Source organism: Lichtheimia ornata (genome assembly GCF_029851405.1).
Source record: "Lichtheimia ornata isolate CBS 291.66 chromosome Unknown scaffold00034, whole genome shotgun sequence".
Lineage (NCBI taxonomy): Eukaryota > Fungi > Mucoromycota > Mucoromycetes > Mucorales > Lichtheimiaceae > Lichtheimia > Lichtheimia ornata.
The window spans coordinates 220202-240343 of NW_026695354.1; the positions used below are offsets into that span (position 1 = coordinate 220202).

The following is a 20142-nucleotide window of genomic DNA, read 5'->3' on the forward strand; positions in this document are numbered from 1 at the left end:
TTGATCGAGATGTCGTTGAATGGGATAAAAGCAGAGGAGGGAGAAAGAGAAGAGAAGCGTTGTGTCAAGTCTTGGAGCTGCCGTCCCCAACTTTTAATCTCCCACTGCTGTACACTGTGGCCACTCAAGGAAGCCCTTCTGCCGCCATCGAAACTGAAAAAAATTGGAAGGTGGGCACGCTTGGTCGAGGTTGAGTACTTGCACTCTTTGTATATTATCCCAACGGTCTTGGATTTGCCATGTTCTCGTGATCCGATCATTCTCGCTGATTACCTGAACACGCATACCAAATTATGAGTAGGTATGCATAGACGACATTGCACTAGTTTCTTCAGGCTTAGTCCTGGTATATGCGCCCCATCACTTTATCAGCTCATGCATCCATTTATCAACGCAGCATCCCCAACATAAAAATACCCACGCCCACCATGCACAATAAAAGAATGATGTTGTCGTCGCCCATCATACCCCTACACGTCTCTTTATCCTGTCATACTCCTTTGATTACTTACAAGGTCGAATTTCTGTATCCCATTTCTTGCAAGCTTTGTGAATAAGCGTTGATCTTTTGTAGTCTTTCATAGTGCTTTATTTTGTTTATCCTGCTCCAAATCGTGATTGTCTGTATTGTGATATTGTATTCTTGTAACGAGGTAAAGCTTGATCATGTTGCTTGATGAGTCATTACTGATACACGCTACCCTATTACTTTCGATATAGCTATCTCTCCGTGACTCATATGCAAAAAGTTGGTTTGGTGCCATGGTCTACGCCGGGTGCTGAAATTGACATGGTGCATCAAGTAGCAAGGGAACCACCGCAACTCCCATGGTGGTGATTTAACGGCTTGCGAACAAAAGATTACACCAGCCTGGCTAGTTTGGCTTTGCGAATTATGGAGCAAGGGTCATATGGAGCTGAGTAACAGAAAGAGTTCTATGGGTATTGACGAGTATGAAGGAGTTTCGTGATCTTGTAACCCTTCCGCCGGTATACAGCTACATTCAAACATGTTGAGAATGACCGCCTGCAAAAGATTCTTACGATTTTTGGTGAGATTGATACATTGTATACAACAACCACAATCGCTCAATAAGACGAAGCACAAGGAAACAGCAATGAAGACCTACAACATTCTCAGCTCTGCGATCAAGTCGGTCGAAAAGAAGACTATCAAAGAACCCAACAACATGTAAGACATTTTATTAATGGTAGCTATGATTGTCATTAGGAAGCGAGCGTGAAGTTTACCTGGTTGTATATACAGTACTCTCCTACACATTTCTTCCTTGTATCCAACCTTGAACTAGGAAAAGCAAAAAACTTGTTCAAGAACTAAAAAAAGTGGGCAAGCGCCAAGTCGGCGTACTATCGTCAAAAGAAGCAAAAACATTAGCTTTTCGATATACTTTATTCACTTTATGTACATAGTTTGAAATCTCCAATACCCATAATACAATTGTGCTTTCATCTTGATACTCTAAGCGAAAGGATGGTATATTGGCTAATGTCGCTTTCACGCGAACCATGGGACTGTAGGGTGGCAAACAAGGGTGGTATCAGCGAGGAAACACATCATGATACCTCGTTGATACCTCGATGCATACCTACGTTGCATAGACTTGCTTACCTGAATACCTCGTTGTTAGCCATGAGGTGTGTTTAAATAGCATGATAAAATGACCTTGGCGTGTACCTGTAGGAAATGAGAAATGTGCACCCACTCGATCATGGTATCAGTGAGGAAACACAGCCATGATACCTCGATGATACCTCGTTGTTACCTATGTTACAGAGTACCGAATAGGCTGGCTTACCTGAATACTACCTCGTTGTAGGTGATATGAACAAGCTTTGATACCTCGTAAGCGGGGTTTGCGGTATCACCTTGGTTTTGCTGGACGTCATCCTTACGGTACCAATACAGCTTATCCCAACGTGATCTCAACATTATTGACAACCCAACCCTTCTTTTCACTGCACGCGTTGCATGTCATATTGGCATCCCGAAGCTTTTTATTGGAGACGATTTAAGCCTTTGCAGTTGGCAATGACAGTAGTGGTGTCTCAAGTCGTGGAGCTGCGGGTCCCAAATTTGATTTCCATGGCGACAAGTTAAATCTTACACTGGGTGCCAAGTTGAATCCCTCACTACGAGTACATTGAGCCCATTCACTCAACCCACGCACCCAACACACCCATCATCATCTTCATGATAGATAATAGGTACATGTAAATAAGCAACAAAGTGACTAAGATGAGTTGGCAAAAGAGCTTTTTAATTACACATGGAAAGATACGAGAAATGTATAAGACATCTTGATGGTAATGGAGTCTTTCAAGAGAAACAGTGATACAAAGCGAGATGAGCTCTAATTGTAATACACGCCACTTGACAAGTTTTTACATTATGATTTATGTACAATAGATACGGTATCTCTTGGTATTTTAGTCATTGCTAATCCACATGTCATCTTTACGACGTCGCTGAGGAGTAGCGTATTAGCGTGAATATTGGCGTATCAGCTCGAGATATTTGCTTATGAAAGCATTCATGTTACACAGGAGATGATGGATCCAATCTGCTGGAAATGGGTGGGGGAAGGGATCTCGCCGCTTCAATGCTCCATCGTATTGGAAGTAGGGGATTGAAGTGGTAGAGGGAAAGCCTGAGTTGAATACAGCGTGTCTTTTCCTTGAACCGCAATATGAGTAGCCAAGGTACTTGCAACAACATAGGTCCATGACGTTTCTTCATTGCGTGTAAGACTCATTTCCAAGCAGCTGAACTGAAACAGTACCTTGAATTCGCCATTAGCCTTGCCAAGGATGCAGGACAAATGATTCGAGATGCCACACAAAAGCGCCTATCCAGCACCAGTAGCCAGTTTGTGGTCAAGTATGACAACCCCACCGACCTCGTGACTGAAACCGATCAAGCTGTTGAGAAGTTTATCAAGGAGCGATTATCATCCACTTTTCCCGAGCACAAGTAAGATCCTATGGTAGCCAATGGATAAAAGCCGATGTTGATATACCATATCTCAGATTCATTGGAGAGGAGACGATGGCTGAAGGCGTTCAATCCGAATTCACGGATGCGCCTACATGGATTGTTGATCCTATCGGTAAGTGTGTCAGGCACGTGGAGCATGATAGGGCTATTGTTAATGTTATGTATATCTCCCCCTCCCCATAGATGGTACTACCAACTTTGTGCACAGCCATCCCTATGTTGCTGTATCAATTGGATTGACAATTGGCAAGGAACCAGTGGTGGGCGTGGTATATTGTCCTTTGATGGATGAACTTTATTCGGCTGCCAAAGGCTTGGGTGCTTATTTGAATGAGACCATTTCATTACCCATGGTGCGTTCCCCTTTGGAAGACCTATCACAATGCCTTGTTGCTACTGAAGCTGGATCGGACCGCACACCCGAAGTGTTTGACAAAAAGATTGATTTCATTCGTACTCTCCTTGGACAAAAGCAATGTGATGGCAAACAAGCCCATAGTATTCGATGTACCGGATCGGCAGCCATCAACATGTGCACTATCGCCAAAGGTGTCGTTGACGTTTACTGGGAAGTGGGATGTTGGGAATGGGACGTTGCTGCAGCCGTGGTGATTGTTCGTGAAGCGGGTGGCATTGTAGTATCAGGCGACAACAAGCGTGATTTGAATCCCGTCAACATCTTTGGTAGAAAATACTTGGCCATTCGCGCTGCTCAAGATCAACAAAGCCAGATTAAGATTGCAGAACAAATGTGGGAAATCATTCCAGAAATCAATGCACCCAGGAAACCGGTGCCTGGTGGCTTCGAACCATAATACGTCCGCTTCATTTTATCCCACGCATATATAGATGTACTGCTTTGAATACACATATCATTATACTTTGCTCTTTTAATTATACTGGAATTGGATGAAATGAATTGTTGGGGATAGCATCTTCAAACGCGTGTGCATACCAAAGTGGCGTTTGTTTGTAATGTCAGAAGAAGAGTACATAATCAGCAGGTTGCCCGCTCTTTTGTAAACAGCGTGATCTAATCTATGTTTGTACCATACATGTTTACTTTTACAATAGTTGTGGGAATGTTGGGTATGATATGTATATGCACAGGACATGTATAATTGTTATTCCATCTACATCTTGAATTGCGTTGGCCATCTCGTTATTGTGGTACATAGCACATGGGATTCCAGAAGCTTCATTCAATGAAACAGCAAAAAGACATTAAGTACATCAAAGCACCAGCTGTTAGAGTTGCCGTCTTTGGCGGCCGCCCATGACTAATGAATGCTGCATATGCAGCAAAGGCCATATGATTGTCATTTGCCTTGCTAAAGTGTATTTGAATGTTTGATCGGATCACCAATATTAGGCAGGAGAACGTTAGGATATTTGATGTCGTCGTACTACATACCTACTACGTGTGATGATGCCGCCTTATTGAAGCAGAGGTACATGGAGAGGTCTATACGCCGAGCATCATCCTCGTCATCATCATGTGTGGCGTAATAATGTCACTGCAAGCATATGCTATTACCCCTTTTTCTAATCTACTATGTGAGAAAAGAGAGCAGAGCTGGGGTTGCATAAAGAAAAAAGGGGGAGTCAGGCTTAGAAAATGTTGCATGAACCTTCACCTTCTCCACCAACCTTTTCTTCCTGATCGTCAACTACCTCTTCGGTTCGATCGTAAGCAGCTTCCAATGCCCCATTATGGACGCAATGAGGTTCATTGATCGCAGCATGTGCATTCAGTGGAGTCCAATCACGGCCGAAACGGATATGGATATTCAGGCGTTGTCTCGACCAGTGGCTAACGTGCACACGACCACACGACAAGGCAACACAAGGTCCTCCCCTTTCCACATTTGAACCCGAAACTCTGTTTATAAAGGACAAGGATGCGTTTCAAGTTTGTATTTCTCTTTCCTTTTCTTTCTTGGTGTATGTGTTAACCCACTCCACGTTTCTTTTTCCTCTTTTCAATCCTTATCATTATGGCGTGGTTAGAATCAAAAACGGTCTTTGTCTCAACATCACTCTTTTGTCTTCCAGTATTGGCTCTTTGTGCTGTTCTTTGTTTGCCACTAGTCATTCTTGCCACAGGTATGAAAGGGAAACCCCTACATCCACCTCCTCCTTGCTGTTATTGATATAGTATTATTATAGTGAGCCTGTATATCTCAGCATGGGCAATTCATATTGGACAACATGCATCGAATACATCTTCATGGAAACATTTGATACACCAACTACCAACTCGCCCACTTTCCATCATTGACATCAACTTGAATGCATCCCGATTGATATTGGCATGGATTACACTCATCCCATCGCTTATAATATACGTCAAATGGCGATATTGGACTGTGGGTCGTGGCCGATTCTCACACATCATCAAGTAAATTATCTTTGATTTCACCTCTCTCATGCCGACTGTTTTTTATTCACGCTATGCCTATTTCAGACGTAATCTGGTCTATTCGAATGATGATCAAAGCACCTGCAAACTTGACATGTACTACCCCGACGTCAATGTTACCACCACATCCATTGCCGATGGCTCAACAACAACAAGCACACCAATCATTCTATTCCTTCATGGACACGAGGATCCTCGATTACCAAATCATCGCATCTTTTACACCCCTTACGCAAACACCTTACGCGAGTTGGGTTATATTGTGGCTGTGCTCGATTATCGCCCCAACAATCATCATGCGCATCAAGATATCAAAGAAGCTATCCGATGGGTGTACCGTCATGTGTGTGCATCAAGTTACGAAACCGAGATGATTTACGTCATGGTATGTTTCTATATCAAAAGGGAGGGGAAGGATAAGGAATGAGTATAAGGGGGTTGGGTGGTTCATTCATTATCCTTTTTCTTGTAGGGTCATGGAACCGGAGCCAAACTAGCTTTTGAAGTCGTGTTGGAAGATATCTTTAACAAGGCCAAATGCCACAACTTGCCTTCCAGTAGCCAAGGATCGGACATGTCGAATGAAAAGCACGACCCATCAGCGGATGGTTATGATTATGATGACGAAGAAGAAGCATCCACCGATTTTCTACCAGGCATCGAGGGATTATTGCTGTGAGTATAGATCCTTTTATACAATGTCCTCTTCCCTAATCCTATGATTTTCAGCTTTGCGGGAGTATACCAAGACGAGGCACTGCGGTTGGTCAAGAAGCATCATGAATTGTTTGAGACATCGTGTGACCTGATTGACTTTTTCCCGAGGATATTATTTGTGCATGGTGACAAGGACAGCATTGTTTCTCCAGATGAATCAGTGGACATGTACAATATGCTTGGCGAAGTACTACCAGCGGATCGACGGGTGCAAGTGGATGTACGGATGCGACTTTACAAAAAACTCGATCACACCCGATGTATCACAGGTAAAGTAATCGGAGCTGGCTGACAGTGGTGGCATGATTGTTGGTTGTTACGTGATATTTACGCTATTCCTTGATAGCTCTCATACCGAGAATGGCTAGCTTGCCGGACAAGATGCAAAAAACCCTCACAAAGGATATTCAAGAGTTCATTGATCTACCTTCAGATGTCGCTGTTTGAATGGGACACACCTTTCCGTTGTATGCACCCGATGTGGCGTGATTGGCCGAGAGAGCGAGCTGCGTGAGCCAAACGCGAAACATGTAGCTTTCTTTTTTTCCCATCAGATCAACAATAAAAGAAAAAAGAACAAATTCGCCGTTGTCCCATCTCTCTCTTTACTTTTACTTTTTTTCTCTTACACACACACAAACATACATACATAATGTCAGCTATGCAAGACCTTAGACGTGATTCTGTGATTGAACAGAAAGCTGCGCCTGAAGCTCCAAAGCAAGAGCAAACCAACAAGCGTATCATTGCATGTTCTGTCGATCCCACATCAGCTGGTTACGTTATCAATTGGATATTGGCTAACTTTGTGCGAGCTGATCAAGACCAAGTAAGTCGCTTTATGCATGAAAACTATTTGAATTGGGGTGGCTGATCTTTTTTTTTTGTGTTACAGATTGTGTTGATGCATGTGCGACCCTTCGATATGCCTGTGGCTCCTTATGTCGATACCACCGGATATATAACAGAAATGCAGGAAGACCGTGATGAGAGTCATCGTTTCCTCAAGGCATGCGCTACTCAATTTTGGCACAATGGCATCGATTGCAAGGCAGTATCCATGATGGGTGATCCCAAAGAAGAGCTTATGCGAAAGGTGAAGGATATCAAGGCTGATGTTCTCATCATGGGTGCACGTGGTTTAGGAGCTTTCAAGAGGTAAAAGTGGATTCATGTATTGCAGGGTTTAACATTAACATTTTTGTATCCACAGAGCTTTCCTTGGCAGTGTGAGTGACCATTGTGTACATCATGCACCATGCGCAGTGGTCATTGTTAAGCACCCAGACGCACCCAAATCACCCAAATCATCCAAATCACCCAAATCGAAAAAGTAGCAACCTACCTAGGCAACGCTAGTTACTAAGCAACCCCCCTCTCATTGTTTATTTGATCATGTCATGGCTATAATATAACACATCTTTTGTACATTTTGGTAATCAACGCTTATGAGTGTGAATGGTGACACGCATGCTAATGCCCGAACATCCGAGCACCATAAATGGGTTGAATGGTGGGGTTCAAGTCTATATCAAGTTGGTAGACTCTCGCTCTCTCTCCCCCGCATATTCCGCTTGTTTTGTGTGTGAACGACAGTTATCTCTCTTTTCTTTCTATTTCATTATCTTGGAACAAGCCCTTTTTCTCACACATTAAAGTGCCATATTATTCCCCGCATGCTACAGTACTGGCCGTACTTTGCTTACTTTATTGCCATCGCCACTGTCGCAATCTCAGCGTTACTGTACAAGTACCAATGTGCACTTTTATACCCGGCATTCTTCCCACCAGGCTCGAGATCATTGGTACCTTGTCGCATCCCCTCGTGTTGCTCTTGTCCCACCCCTCCTCTTATTCCAAAGTCAAATGATCCAAACGACTATTAACCTCGTGGTCTTTTTGCATACATAGGTGGCACGACCTTCAAAGTATGGGCTACCAGATAAGGAAGAGATTCTGACAACACGCGATGGCTTGCAGTTAAGGTGTTATGTACTTTTACAAGAAGGAGACGACGTGGCCATTCAATCACCAACACTCCTTTGGCTGCATGTAAGTTACTCACTGCTCTTGTCCAAAAGTTCCTTGATCCTCATATACACATCGTCATAAAGTCACATACAGGCAACATGGTAAGCATTCAAGGACTCAGAGAGAGAGAGAGAGAGAGCTACAAGGAAAGGGATATTCAAGCACACCCTCAATTCTTTTCAGGGACATCGTTTGCCAATTGCTCAGGTGCTCTATTCAAGGTTAGGATATAACATTGTCATGTTATCATATCGGGGGTAAGTAGATCTACAAGATGGAAGAAGGATGAGACAATGGGGATCTTATGCACCTATTTTAAAAAAAGGTATGGGCTAAGTGAAGGCAATGCAACAGAAAAAGGCCTTCAAATTGATGCACAAGTACGTCTTTTACATCCATGGATTGAGATGGTGGGGTATTTATTGACATGTTTGGTTTGACAGACAGCGCTCGAGTATATCCAACATCATCCAATTTTGAAGCACACCAAGCTTGTTGCTTTTGGACAGTCGTTAGGCGGAGCAGTTGCCATTAATTTGGTTGCCAAGCATGAAGAACAATTCAATGGGATCATTATTGAAAACACATTCCTCAGTATTGTAAGGCATTGAAACGGGGTTGTTGTTGTTGGAGGAGATGAAAGCATCCAATGCTTATTTGACGTGTGTGTTACCTTGTGTAGCCATTGTTAATACCCCACATCTTCCCGCCCATGCGGCATCTGGTTTATCTCTGTCATCAAAAATGGCGATCTTACAACACCATTCAATTCATCCGCCATGTGCCTATCCTGTTTCTAACAAGTATGAAGGATGAGCTGGTTCCACCCTTCCATATGACCAAACTATACAAAGCAGCGGAAACTCGTGGTGCAAAAGTATGGCGTAGCTTTGAAAATGGCACGCATAATGATGCTTGCATGCAGGTAAGAAGGAAGAGGATGAATGAATGAAAGAGATGATTCATTAACAGCATTTTGTATATGTATAGCCCGGCTATTTTGAAGCAATTGGCGGGTTTATTCGAGATCATGTCTGGGATATCTGAGAAAGAGAGAGAGAAGAGTGTGTAAGAGTGTGTAGATGTTGTGTTTTGTGTGTACTATAAAAGAGATATCATTCGGGAAAACGTTCCTTTTTTTTCGCTTTTGTTTCGTATTACATGTCGTCTGCTTACGGTAAAATCCCCAAACCAGTAAACGCTGGCTCGTTGAACGAGTTGCTGCCCCTACGCAAGACCTTGCGAAACGGTGAAGAAGCAACACTGCAAGCTGTCGATCCCACCAATCCCAATCTCGTCAAGCATTTGCATTCCTTGTTCAATGGCGAACTTGAGCGTGGGTAAGAAGGTTAGCACTTTTTGCCGAGGTAGTGAAAATACTCATATATGGGTGATAAAAGATCCACATATCCTCAAGAAGAACCATTGGATGCTAAGCAGTTTGAGGACTATTTTTTGGCGTAAGTATTATCCATGTGACAAGGGGAGGGGGATCAAATGATGCATGCTTATCGAGATCTAATTGTCCGCCATTCTTCAGTTACGATGCCTTTGTTCTAGTCAAGGGTGGCCCCATTGAAGCTGACAAGGAGTATGATTTTGAGGATAAGGTACTTGGCATGTACTATGTGAAGCCCAATTATCCAGGCCGTTGCTCTCACGTAAGTTCTCTCATCTACCTTTTATGTGTATGTGCTGATAGTATTGTTTAGATTTGCAATGGTGGTTTCTTTACATCGCCCATGCACCGAGGTTACGGAGCTGGTGTTGCTATGGCTGAAACATTCCTTATCACCGCCCCTGCTCTTGGATACAAGGCATCCGTTTTCAATCTTGTGTTCGCAAACAATGAAGCTTCGATTCGTATTTGGGAACGACTTGGCTTTAGCCGTGTAGGTTGCATTCCACAGGCTGCGAGGTAATGTGACATGTTGAACACTCTCAAAGATGGGGAAAATGATTGACTCAAAATCTTTCCGGATATACCCAGATTGAAGAACAGCCCAGATCAGCTTGTCGATGCATACATTTACCACATGGATTTCAGCAAGCTCAAGAAGACTGCTGCCGCTTAAACAACATCCCATCAACCAAATACCTTTATACTCGACATGTGATTTGTTGTTTCTTAATAGACATTCATTACCATTTATCATCTATTATGTCGATCTGCACATGTAATAATGCGGCATGGGTTGCTAACAGCATCTTGGGATAAGGAATTATTACCAAAGCATTTATTAAAATGGCAACTCGTATCTAAGTAAAGGTGACGGATCCATCCACATCCTTCATGTCGATATCGGTATCATGTACGTTTTGATAGTCATAGTGAATAAATTCAGTCGTTGTCCTTGACATTACAATCAACTAGGATGCTGTACATTGACAGAAGATGTTGTAATTTGTGTGCACAGGAACTAGATCTACATACAAGTAACGTAGGATGCTTGCAAGCAAGAGTCATAATCCTCATGTTAAAGATGATGATCCAATTACTATTCCTTAACATAGGATGCAGCCTTTATTCACAAAGGCTATAGCTACACGTTTCCTACGATCATCCAAGTGTTTAGTCAAATCGGAGCGGGTGGGGATGTGTCATTGGTAACAGGGTATCTATGACTCAAATAGGGTGACGATGAACACCAACTTGGGTGAATGTATTTACAAGCGCAAACGATGACTCATTCCATATCCGAACAATACGTCCCATAACAATGACAATAAGAATCAATTGTATATTATGCAAAAAGAGAAAACTAGTTGGGGGTGGGGAAGCTTATCGGGGCCAAATTCAAGAGCTGCCAAATTTCGTGGTTGTCCTTGAACAGCAGCAGCAACTTCTTGTTCTCTACCGATCTGACCTATACACACAGCAATGCAACCTCTGCAACTCCTGCGCAACCACACATGCAACAAGAAACCCGTCATACTCAAAGATGCAAGCGACAATGTTGTGACCAGTGTAGCCGATGCGTCCACAGTGTGGTTCGATGATGAGTCTTTTGCACGCAACACGCCCACAACCTTCCCAAAGAACTCCAGCGACGACACGTATACGCTTGATACCCTTATATTCCTTGTGCAGAATGAACATCTCGACAACAGTGCCTATTTCAAAGAATGCCGACAACGAGACATTGAGCACGTTTCTATTGTGGATCGGAAAAAGGTCCTTGATTACCTTACCGGCAAGGTAGACACCCAACCCACCAAACAAAGCAGCTCCACAGCAGGTAAAAGAAAAAGAGGATCCTATGCGACATTGCTTCAAGTCACTAAGACGATGATGGTTTAGGTGTTCGGAAGCAACGGGAGGATGTGGATGAGATTAAGGGCAAAGCTGACAGCAACAACGAGAACGAGCCTGCGTCCAAACGAGTCAAGTTTGATGATAAGCAATCGCATGTATCCATTGAAAAGTTACGGGAGCGTGAAAAGGTCTTGCAATCATCAGCATCCATTTTACAAGGCGACAAGGATTTTTATACGATCGTCAAAGCAATGAATCCAACCTTTGGCAAAAATGGTGCAAGCAGCACGATCCAAAAGTCATCATGTGAGTAGTTTGATATGGGAGGGAGTGTTCAACATGATATTAATGTACTCTTCTATACAGCAAAACCAAGCAAACCAACAAGCAAAGATCGCATTCCCATTATCATTGTTCCTGCAGCACCGACAGCCAAGTTTACACTCTTCAACATTAAGCAGTTTTTGGAGAACTTTGAGTAAGTGTATTGGACGATCATGATGGGTAAATACAACATGCATATTCATGGTTTCAAGGTATGTCGATCCACAACAGCTACGTGCTCAAGGAATGAAGAAGCCGGATCGTGTATCGATTGAACGCTATCGACGAGATGGTCAAGTGACGGTATACCATGTCATTGACAATGTGGCACATCTTAAGCAAAATGACTGGTAAGGAAAAGAACCGAGGTGTCACAAGATCCAAGAGCTGACAGGTGTTGAAAGGGATCGCGTATGTTGTGTGTTTGCATCAGGTCAACAATGGCAATTCAAAGGCTGGAAATATGAAAGACCCATCGATTTGTTTTCACATGGTAAGTGCTGATGATGGCGGTGTCAAAATGTCACGTTTTATTTATCTCCTTTTGCAGTCAAAGGCTTTTATGCAAAGTGGGCAGATGAAAGTATCAAGGGTCCTGCTTCTGGTTGGAATGTTACACCATTGGATGTAAGTATTCAGAGAGAGAGAGAGAGTTACAATCACAATCTTGTGTGGGGTAGCTGATCACGTCCGATACACGAACACGCTAGATTTCAAGATCCCAACGACACAATGACAAACTCAGTGCAGCCAAGTTTTGGGACGCGCTTGACAAGCACATGGGCGTACATCATCTCTATGGCAACTACTAGTAGCAGTCGATTGATATACGTTGTAATGAAAGGGAAAAGTAACCATCATAAACGTTGAGCGTGCATACGAATGTTTTGGGGGGGAAAGTTTGTAACATTAGCATTGTTTGGGAGCGCGTGGTTTGCACAATGAATGGGAGATAGGAGAGGGATAATAGTGCAACGTTAAAGTGGTGGTGCCAAACGATGAATGGTTGATAAGCATGTTTCTCCGAAACGCGTTCTTTTTTTTTCGGGAACGGGAACCGCGTGCATATTTGGCGTGACTTGGTAACTGCGGTTCGTTGCCATGGCAACACTAGTCAAATCTTGACGCACCCCAGTGCTTTTTCGGGGAAAGCCAGTTCCCGATTGAGTCACCCACCACCCGTGTGTTGCCAGTATTGGGTTTCCGAAGTACAAGTATAAAAGAAACGCTGATGCATGCCCCCTTTATCACATCGCTCCTCTCTTCCACTTGTTCTTGACCTCTTTCAGCTTCTTCACGTGCCTCAACATCTTCATTTTGTGCTTCTACATCATCTTCAGCCACATCATTTATCACCATGAACGACATGCCCACTTCACTTTTATTCACATACGATCTTGACATCCACTCCAACAACCCTTACAACGTGCCATGCCAAACAATGGAAGGCCTCGCTCAAGCCCTTTCGTTTTATGGCATGCAAAGTGTTTACAATCCAGAGATGTTCGACCCTATTGAAGAGTTTGATGGCAATCCATCTCGTCTTTCTGTGCGTGCTGTAAATGCCTCATCGGTTGTTCCTTTGGCACCCACTCCACTATTGGAACACGATGCTACGGATACACCTGCCAGCAGCAATGAAGAAGACAATGCTATTGTGACACCCACTTTAACAGCAGCACAGCTGTTCCCTCCACTTCCTAGCGACACATGCGAAGGAGGTAACAACAACAAGCGACCACGGCCCTCTTATGAAGAAGACGATCAAGAAGAAGAAGAACAAGAGCAACAGGTGATGCCATCTCAACCTCACAATAAGAAGCGTCGTTTGTCAAACAACAACAGCAACAGCAACAAGTCCAAAGTGTGCTCTGTGTGTGGTGCGCAGTTCTCTCGAGCCTACAACAAGCGCACGCATGAACTCACTCACTTTAAGGATCGTGTAAAGCGCTTCCCATGCAACGCTTGTCCCAAATCTTTTGATCGTAAACATGATCTTCATCGTCATATCTCTGCTCTTCATACTGGCAAACGCACTTTTGCTTGTGAATTTTGCCCAACCACCTTTTCACGTCGTGATGCTCTTGTCAAACACGTTGAAAACCACCACTAAAAAGTCCATTTGTTCAAACCTTCCTCCTTCCCTTTCCCTATCATCCCCACCATCTTCTCCCCCCATCTCCCCTTCACCCATCTTTTTTCATCATCAAAATCATCCTCATACCCTTTTGTATATAATCCATGTATCACATAGCAACCCAAAAAAAAGGTCTTGTATAAACTCATGCATCATTATTCTCCTACTCCTACTCCTACTCCTCCTCAATAAATCTTTTGTTTGTGCATCTTCGCATTGTTCCACATTATCACATGCATGTCCTCGTATAACCCAACTGAAGTTTTTCTTTTCTTTTGCCCAACATGCAAGAGACGTATGTGTTGCGTGCTGCTAAAGGGGGTTTTGTGTTGCTTGGTCAAGTGACGTAATGATGTTCGTGTCTTTTTTGACACAACACGTCGAAAGCTGTGATCTACGTATGTATGTCGACAAGCAAGTTTTTGAATGAGGATAATTCAGCACTGCTATTGCGAGAATGTTCAATTCGCTTCTCTTTGTAAAAGATGAATGTGTGTGTTTACGTTGATAAAGGAGATCGTCGGCGATTGCTGTATTACCTTCATATACCAGCAGCATGTGATGTCCATCCATCACAACAACCCCCCCATTTACTTCTTTGTTCGCTGATCACCGATATCTCACTTGTAAAAAAATTTGAGCATCTTTTCATCGTTATCATTGTATCAGCTGCCTACATGGAGAGTCACAAATATGCAATGTAACCAAATGGTATGTGTCTTTGTGAGAGCAATGACTACTATCATCGCACGCAGCACCTGAAAGTGTTTTTTATTGTGGCTGTGCTTTCTTCAAAATGATTTACTTTTATTGATCGTATCATAGATGAACTACTTTTAAGCGAGCGGTACATGTCTTTCCATGTTCTTCATGACATGTTCGAGGAGCATCTTTCGATTGACATGATGAGATCATTAGAGATCAGCGAGTCACCCTAACTATTTTCGGTGGTTAAACGTATCGTGCACAGACCATTGGTCCATCCATTCTTCTTGCACAATCCCATTGATCCTGAATACAATAGCGACCGCTGCTCTTTTCTTTTTATTGATGCACACATTGATACGATGTACATATCCAATGCTGAAGATCGTATCACTTTTTGCATGTTTTTCATAGCCAACAATGCTTATGGATGAAAAGGGGGATCGTCATTGATATTTACTCGAAACAAATAAAGGGAATACATTTGATGACATTGACCACAATGATGATTTTTGATACAACATGTTGAAAAGCAATAGATGTGTGAGGATGTGACTATAACAGACAGGGGATTCTGGTCTCATGCGCAGGTCTCTTCACAAGCTTCTTTTTTTCTTTGCATAGCTGCTCAAAGTCTGCTCCGTACGATGACCCATATACCACGTATTCAAGCGCATATAAAGGAGATCTACCTTATCCATGATGTTGTTTTGTTGACAAAACTTTTCAACCGTGGCCTTGAGATCCTCGCCCTATACCCAATCTCCATCAATACTTGTATACAGCAATGTCGTGGTGGTGTAATACACATACATCGTAGATTTCAATAGGAGGAAGGTCGTCTTGGGGAACAAAGGAGCACTTGGCCAAAAGCTTTCTTCCGTCTCTTGGGACATTTTTAGACATACGGCTACTGTTCCTAGGTGAACCAGTCGATATGGTTTGTTGTTGTGATAATGATGATGGTGATGCAGAGTGATGAATGATGCTTACTGCTTCAGTGGTGGCGAATGGCGTCAAAGGGGATGATTTTGTTGTTGTTGTGGTTGTGGTGGTGTTATCAGACGAATGCAATATTTGTTGGTCATTGGTGGATGTACTGGTACTTGATTGATCAGCCAAAGAAGATACATCTCGCCATACAGCTGAATCCATGATTGGCGTTGTTGATGTTGGAGAATGCTTCATTCCGATGTTGGTGCTGGTATCGCTGGTATCGATTAAAAGCCCACCTGATGATGATGATGATGGTGGTGGTGGTGGTTGTTGAGGAGGAGTATGTGTCATTGTTGTATTGCTGCTTTCAGTCAAAGTACCACCAGCAGAGTGTCGAGAAGCGTCAATGAAATCACCCCATCCACGACCAGCACGTTCGTGTGTAGGAATCTCCCCACGACTCATTGATGTACCCCGTTGTGCTCCTCTGCTTCGTGTGGAAGTCCCATGCGGCTTGGGCGTCGTTGGGGGACCTACATAAAAGTACAAGAGTATGAATAAAGGAAATCATAAAAGATAATTCATTGTGTTTATCCCCCTCCCTCTCATTTCCACACATAGCAACTCTGCTTCCATGACGACGGACCATCCTGCAAACCATCCTTCATCATCGTCATCATCACCCTCTTGTAGTGATACGTGATGGTCATCATCAATCATTATGACACCCTCTTGTGACTTGTTCATCCATTCATGCGCTGTCGACCACTTTGGATTCCCAGGATGTGTGGGCGGTGGAAGCATTGGGGTACACACCATCCAGCTATTACCTTTCATTCTTCCAGTAGCCGGAGATTGGGTCCTGGTGGTTGTGGTTGTGGTTGTGGTGGTTGTCGCTGCCATTCGAGTACTTGCGTGTGTTTCAGTAATAATGGTAACTCCATCATCATCATCCCAATCGATCAATTCGTCGTCGGGGCTCAACAGTGAATTGCGTGGTGGTGCCATGGCGTCGTCGTTTCTTGGTGATGGTGTGTGGGATATCGTTGCTGGCCAAGTGTGATCACGCTCACTGGAGAAACTTTTTCTCTGATCCTCAATCACTTGATAGGCATATCCTTGTTTGCGAAGATCTTTCCATGCCACAACATCATTGGGTGTTCCCCATCCTTCTACATCTGCCGCTCGGCTTGTTACAAGTGAAGGTGTTGCAGGCGGATCAATACTGGTTGATGGTTGATGTTGTTCATGTTGCTGCCGTTGTTGCTTGACATGATCCCATTCTGTAACGCTTTCAGCTCCCCATCCTTCTTGTGATTGTTGCTTGTGAGTAGGTGATACTGATGTTGACTTTGATTTGGAAGCTGTGTTATCCCATGAACCAACAGTGCCCCATCCACCTAGGTCCATATCAGATTGGCTGGTGCTCCCAAAGTCGGATCTATACTCATTCCCAAAGCTGCTTGGTTCATCTTCCTCAACCTGTTCATCATGCTGTCGATAATTCTCGATGATAGTTGAATGTGTTGAAGTTGGTGATTCTCCTCGATCAGATGTTATCGATTTGAATGAAGGCGTGTTTGTGTCTGATCGATCATCATCAAGAGAAGATTCTTCAACGCGTGGTGGCAAGATTGGTTGTTGGATGTACTCTTCAGCATTGGATTGATCGGCAGGGTCCCATAGAAATGGAGTGGTGGATATTGACTTCGTAGCAGATGGCTTCTCGCTCCGAGTAGGTGATTCCTCTTTTTGTAATATATAAAATGAGCATGTGATTTATGCATACAATGACGACTTACCATAACTGGGTGGTGTTGTCAAGGCTTCCTTATTTTGATGTTGTTGAAGAGAGTCGCTATCACACTACGTATGTGGATCACAATTAGTCATCCATGTTCTTTGATCCCCTTGCCTAAATACTCTATTACCTGTTGTACTCGTTCAATGGCTTCCACAAGACGTGTAACAGAGATCCCCAGCTCTTTGGAGAGAAGAACAATGTGCTCGCCTGTGAGATAATGATTCTGAAGCGTAGGCGTGAGATCCCGGTGATCATATACATCCAGCTCAGCGATCCTCATAATGGCTTGTTGATCGAGCGTAATACTGTTGGTGTCATGGTCGACTGCTGCGTATCTCCCAATCACTGATCTCATAATGTTGTCGTATCCCACCAGCTTGATGCGTCTTAATCCATGAGAAACGCCACGACAACACATTTGGTGTAAGACACGGGGATGAAGTGCACCACAATGCTCCACGTGAATGTCATGGATGGTAGCTGTCGTGTTCATGTCACCCAAATACTCGAAGAAGGAATCAGTGATATGGCTGCAATGAATCAAATGTAGCGTGTGAAGCAAAGGGCTATGATCAACGAGATGAATAACACCAAGATTCGTCACCCAAGGACAATGGGATAAGCCAAGGATTTTGATTTCATGGGCTTCATCAGTGGCCTTCATAAGCTGCTTGTCAGTGATATCAACATTCGTCAGCAGCAACTTTTCCAATACAAGAGGACCATGTGGATAGCAAATCGAATCATCATCTTCGTTCGGATCATTAGGCACGCTGTTCTCATCAGCACGAATATCCAAGCTCTTGAGACCCAAGCTGTGTGTCAATGCCATGATCGTTGCATACGTGCTGTTGCCAAGGATGCCGTCGATGGCCAATTCTTCCAATTCAGGGAAGTTCTGGGTCAACGTGCGTACATGATCATGATTCATGTAAAGGGCACTCGTCAATGTCAATGAACGGAGCTCCAATCCAGTACGTGCAAGGCTCTTGATGAGGGCATGAGTAGCTCGCGCATATGGGTCGTTATTGCTGATGTTGCCAGACGATGATATCATGTGATCCCGATTCCTTGGTAAAGGGATTTGTAGTGATTGAAGAGAAAGAGCACGATTCTTCAAAGCAGTGATAAAGGATTCGGATAGCATAAAAGGGCCATCGAGACACAAGCGACGTAACTTTGACAAGAGGCCACGTTGAATAACACCGGGACGAGCAATATCGGAACTGCACCCCACCAAAGTAAGATCCTCGAGATCTTGAAGACGACTGCCGAGAGATTCAAGGTCAACGGGGTGAAGAAACCATCCATAGATGCGTAGTGCTTGAATCCGTTCGCATTGTTGTGCCAAATGTTGAATGAGGTCTGATTCAGTGAGCTTATAATGGCAATGTCGATGATGTGATAGATCGGAATAGACATGTGGGACAAAGACCGTGTCAACGTGTTGGTCATGTAACATCAGACTCAGTCGCTTGACAACCATAGCAAGGCGTTTATGTTGACTAGCAGACTTGACGAAACGATCAAATGACACAAGTGTTCGGAATTGAGGTGCTTCCCATAGTACGTCGGTCGCTGCCTTTTGCCAAATTGGATGCACGAGACATAATTCATACACGTCGCGTTGAGTTGTCAATGCTCGGCAGATTCGTTCCATATCCGAATTGCGTAACTGAAGAGCATTCCTTGGTGGCGATTCCCATTGCATTAGCCACTCCTCGTGTAAGCTCATGTTGGTATTGTGGGGTGGTGCGCCTTGATAAGGGAAAAGGGGAGAGAGAGAGCAAAGTGGGGGATAGAGAGAGGGATGCGGGAAGAGAAGAAAGAAAGAGAGTGCAAGAATGTATCAATGGATGGAATGTACGTATACACACACGCACACACACACACACAAACACACCACAGCCTTTTAGATATCCGCTATCACCATAATGACGCCAGGTCACTTGTTCATGTTTACTTGTATTATATCACTCAAATTGACCTGTAACCGTGTATTAGCCTTTCCTTGATCTTGCATTCCACTGGTCATGTTTCATTCATGCTTGACCACATTCCAAATTCAGAAATCGCATTTGGTGGGGGGTATTACTACTGCATTGCTTGTTACAATCAAAGGTCCAGAAGCTACATAGTGGGATCCAACACATACCATTGCAACGCTGATTTGGGTACGCAAACCTGTAGTCGTGAGGCTAGTAATTTTGACAATGGCGTCGGATCCAGCCACCACCATTATAATAAAGATAACATTAGGCGAGAAAGCTTTTGGATATGTATTCAAATGCAAAGAACAATGTATTCATGAAGTATGCAAAAAAGTTATATGCTGATGATCGATTATTATATGATGCTAAATGAAAAAGAGCTGGCATTCTCCATGTTGAGTGTATTGTCAATGATGAATCAGAAGAAGGACCTTTCACATACCTAATTTTTATCCTCGTCTTTGCAAGAAGCATGGTCACCCTTCAAAGAGCAGCATAGTTGGAAAAATGACTTATTGAGACGTACATCAACAACACATTCGTTGCTGCTTTGAGCTGAGTTTGATAGTGAAGGACAACATTGAGCTGTGTGATCTTCATCTTGACAGGAGCAAATATCAGTTCCGGCAGGGATGGCTTGAACAAGGCTGGAAAGAAGCATGGATGCGCAAAGAGTAAAGAAAAGACTTGACTTGACCATGACGTTATGTGTTGAAGTAAATGTGAAATAACGTACAAATGCTATGTATATCCATTCCTTTTATAAGCATCATGATCCTGATGTGCCGGTGCTAGTAGTAGGT

At 43.5% G+C, this 20142-nt stretch overlaps 8 protein-coding genes across 8 annotated transcripts; 7 read left to right on the top strand and 1 right to left on the bottom strand.

The window, feature by feature from the left end:
- Positions 1-2708: 2708 nt before the first annotated feature.
- O0I10_007205 (uncharacterized protein) lies at positions 2709-3831 on the top strand (the record flags this gene model as incomplete). The annotated part of the gene is made up of 4 exons (XM_058487223.1): positions 2709-2721; positions 2785-2992; positions 3049-3128; positions 3200-3831. 4 exons carry the CDS (start codon positions 2709-2711, stop codon positions 3829-3831), a joined length of 933 nt encoding a protein of 310 aa, XP_058342038.1.
- A 1182-nt stretch (positions 3832-5013) lies between these two features.
- O0I10_007206 (uncharacterized protein) lies at positions 5014-6602 on the top strand (the record flags this gene model as incomplete). Its single annotated transcript, XM_058487224.1, has 6 exons — positions 5014-5122; positions 5186-5417; positions 5484-5823; positions 5911-6113; positions 6168-6424; positions 6502-6602. The coding sequence occupies 6 exons, from the start codon at positions 5014-5016 to the stop codon at positions 6600-6602; spliced, it is 1242 nt and encodes a 413-aa protein (XP_058342039.1).
- Positions 6603-6807: 205 nt separating this feature from the next.
- O0I10_007207 (uncharacterized protein) lies at positions 6808-7492 on the top strand (the record flags this gene model as incomplete). Its single annotated transcript, XM_058487225.1, has 3 exons — positions 6808-6984; positions 7051-7313; positions 7369-7492. 3 exons carry the CDS (start codon positions 6808-6810, stop codon positions 7490-7492), a joined length of 564 nt encoding a protein of 187 aa, XP_058342040.1.
- A 339-nt stretch (positions 7493-7831) lies between these two features.
- On the top strand, positions 7832-9233 carry O0I10_007208 (uncharacterized protein; the record flags this gene model as incomplete). The annotated part of the gene is made up of 8 exons (XM_058487226.1): positions 7832-7960; positions 8067-8207; positions 8270-8287; positions 8370-8443; positions 8512-8566; positions 8630-8785; positions 8869-9111; positions 9177-9233. The coding sequence occupies 8 exons, from the start codon at positions 7832-7834 to the stop codon at positions 9231-9233; spliced, it is 873 nt and encodes a 290-aa protein (XP_058342041.1).
- Positions 9234-9347: 114 nt separating this feature from the next.
- Positions 9348-10261, top strand: O0I10_007209 (uncharacterized protein; the record flags this gene model as incomplete). The annotated part of the gene is made up of 5 exons (XM_058487227.1): positions 9348-9526; positions 9587-9646; positions 9727-9847; positions 9899-10104; positions 10177-10261. 5 exons carry the CDS (start codon positions 9348-9350, stop codon positions 10259-10261), a joined length of 651 nt encoding a protein of 216 aa, XP_058342042.1.
- An 806-nt stretch (positions 10262-11067) lies between these two features.
- On the top strand, positions 11068-12578 carry O0I10_007210 (uncharacterized protein; the record flags this gene model as incomplete). Its single annotated transcript, XM_058487228.1, has 7 exons — positions 11068-11425; positions 11488-11748; positions 11809-11920; positions 11979-12116; positions 12171-12259; positions 12317-12393; positions 12477-12578. 7 exons carry the CDS (start codon positions 11068-11070, stop codon positions 12576-12578), a joined length of 1137 nt encoding a protein of 378 aa, XP_058342043.1.
- A 545-nt stretch (positions 12579-13123) lies between these two features.
- Positions 13124-13879, top strand: O0I10_007211 (uncharacterized protein; the record flags this gene model as incomplete). The annotated part of the gene is made up of 1 exon (XM_058487229.1): positions 13124-13879. One exon carries the CDS (start codon positions 13124-13126, stop codon positions 13877-13879), a length of 756 nt encoding a protein of 251 aa, XP_058342044.1.
- Positions 13880-15204: 1325 nt separating this feature from the next.
- O0I10_007212 (uncharacterized protein) lies at positions 15205-19083 on the bottom strand (the record flags this gene model as incomplete). Its single annotated transcript, XM_058487230.1, has 5 exons — positions 15205-15360; positions 15422-16077; positions 16375-17292; positions 17347-17410; positions 17476-19083. 5 exons carry the CDS (start codon positions 19081-19083, stop codon positions 15205-15207), a joined length of 3402 nt encoding a protein of 1133 aa, XP_058342045.1.
- Positions 19084-20142: the final 1059 nt, after the last annotated feature.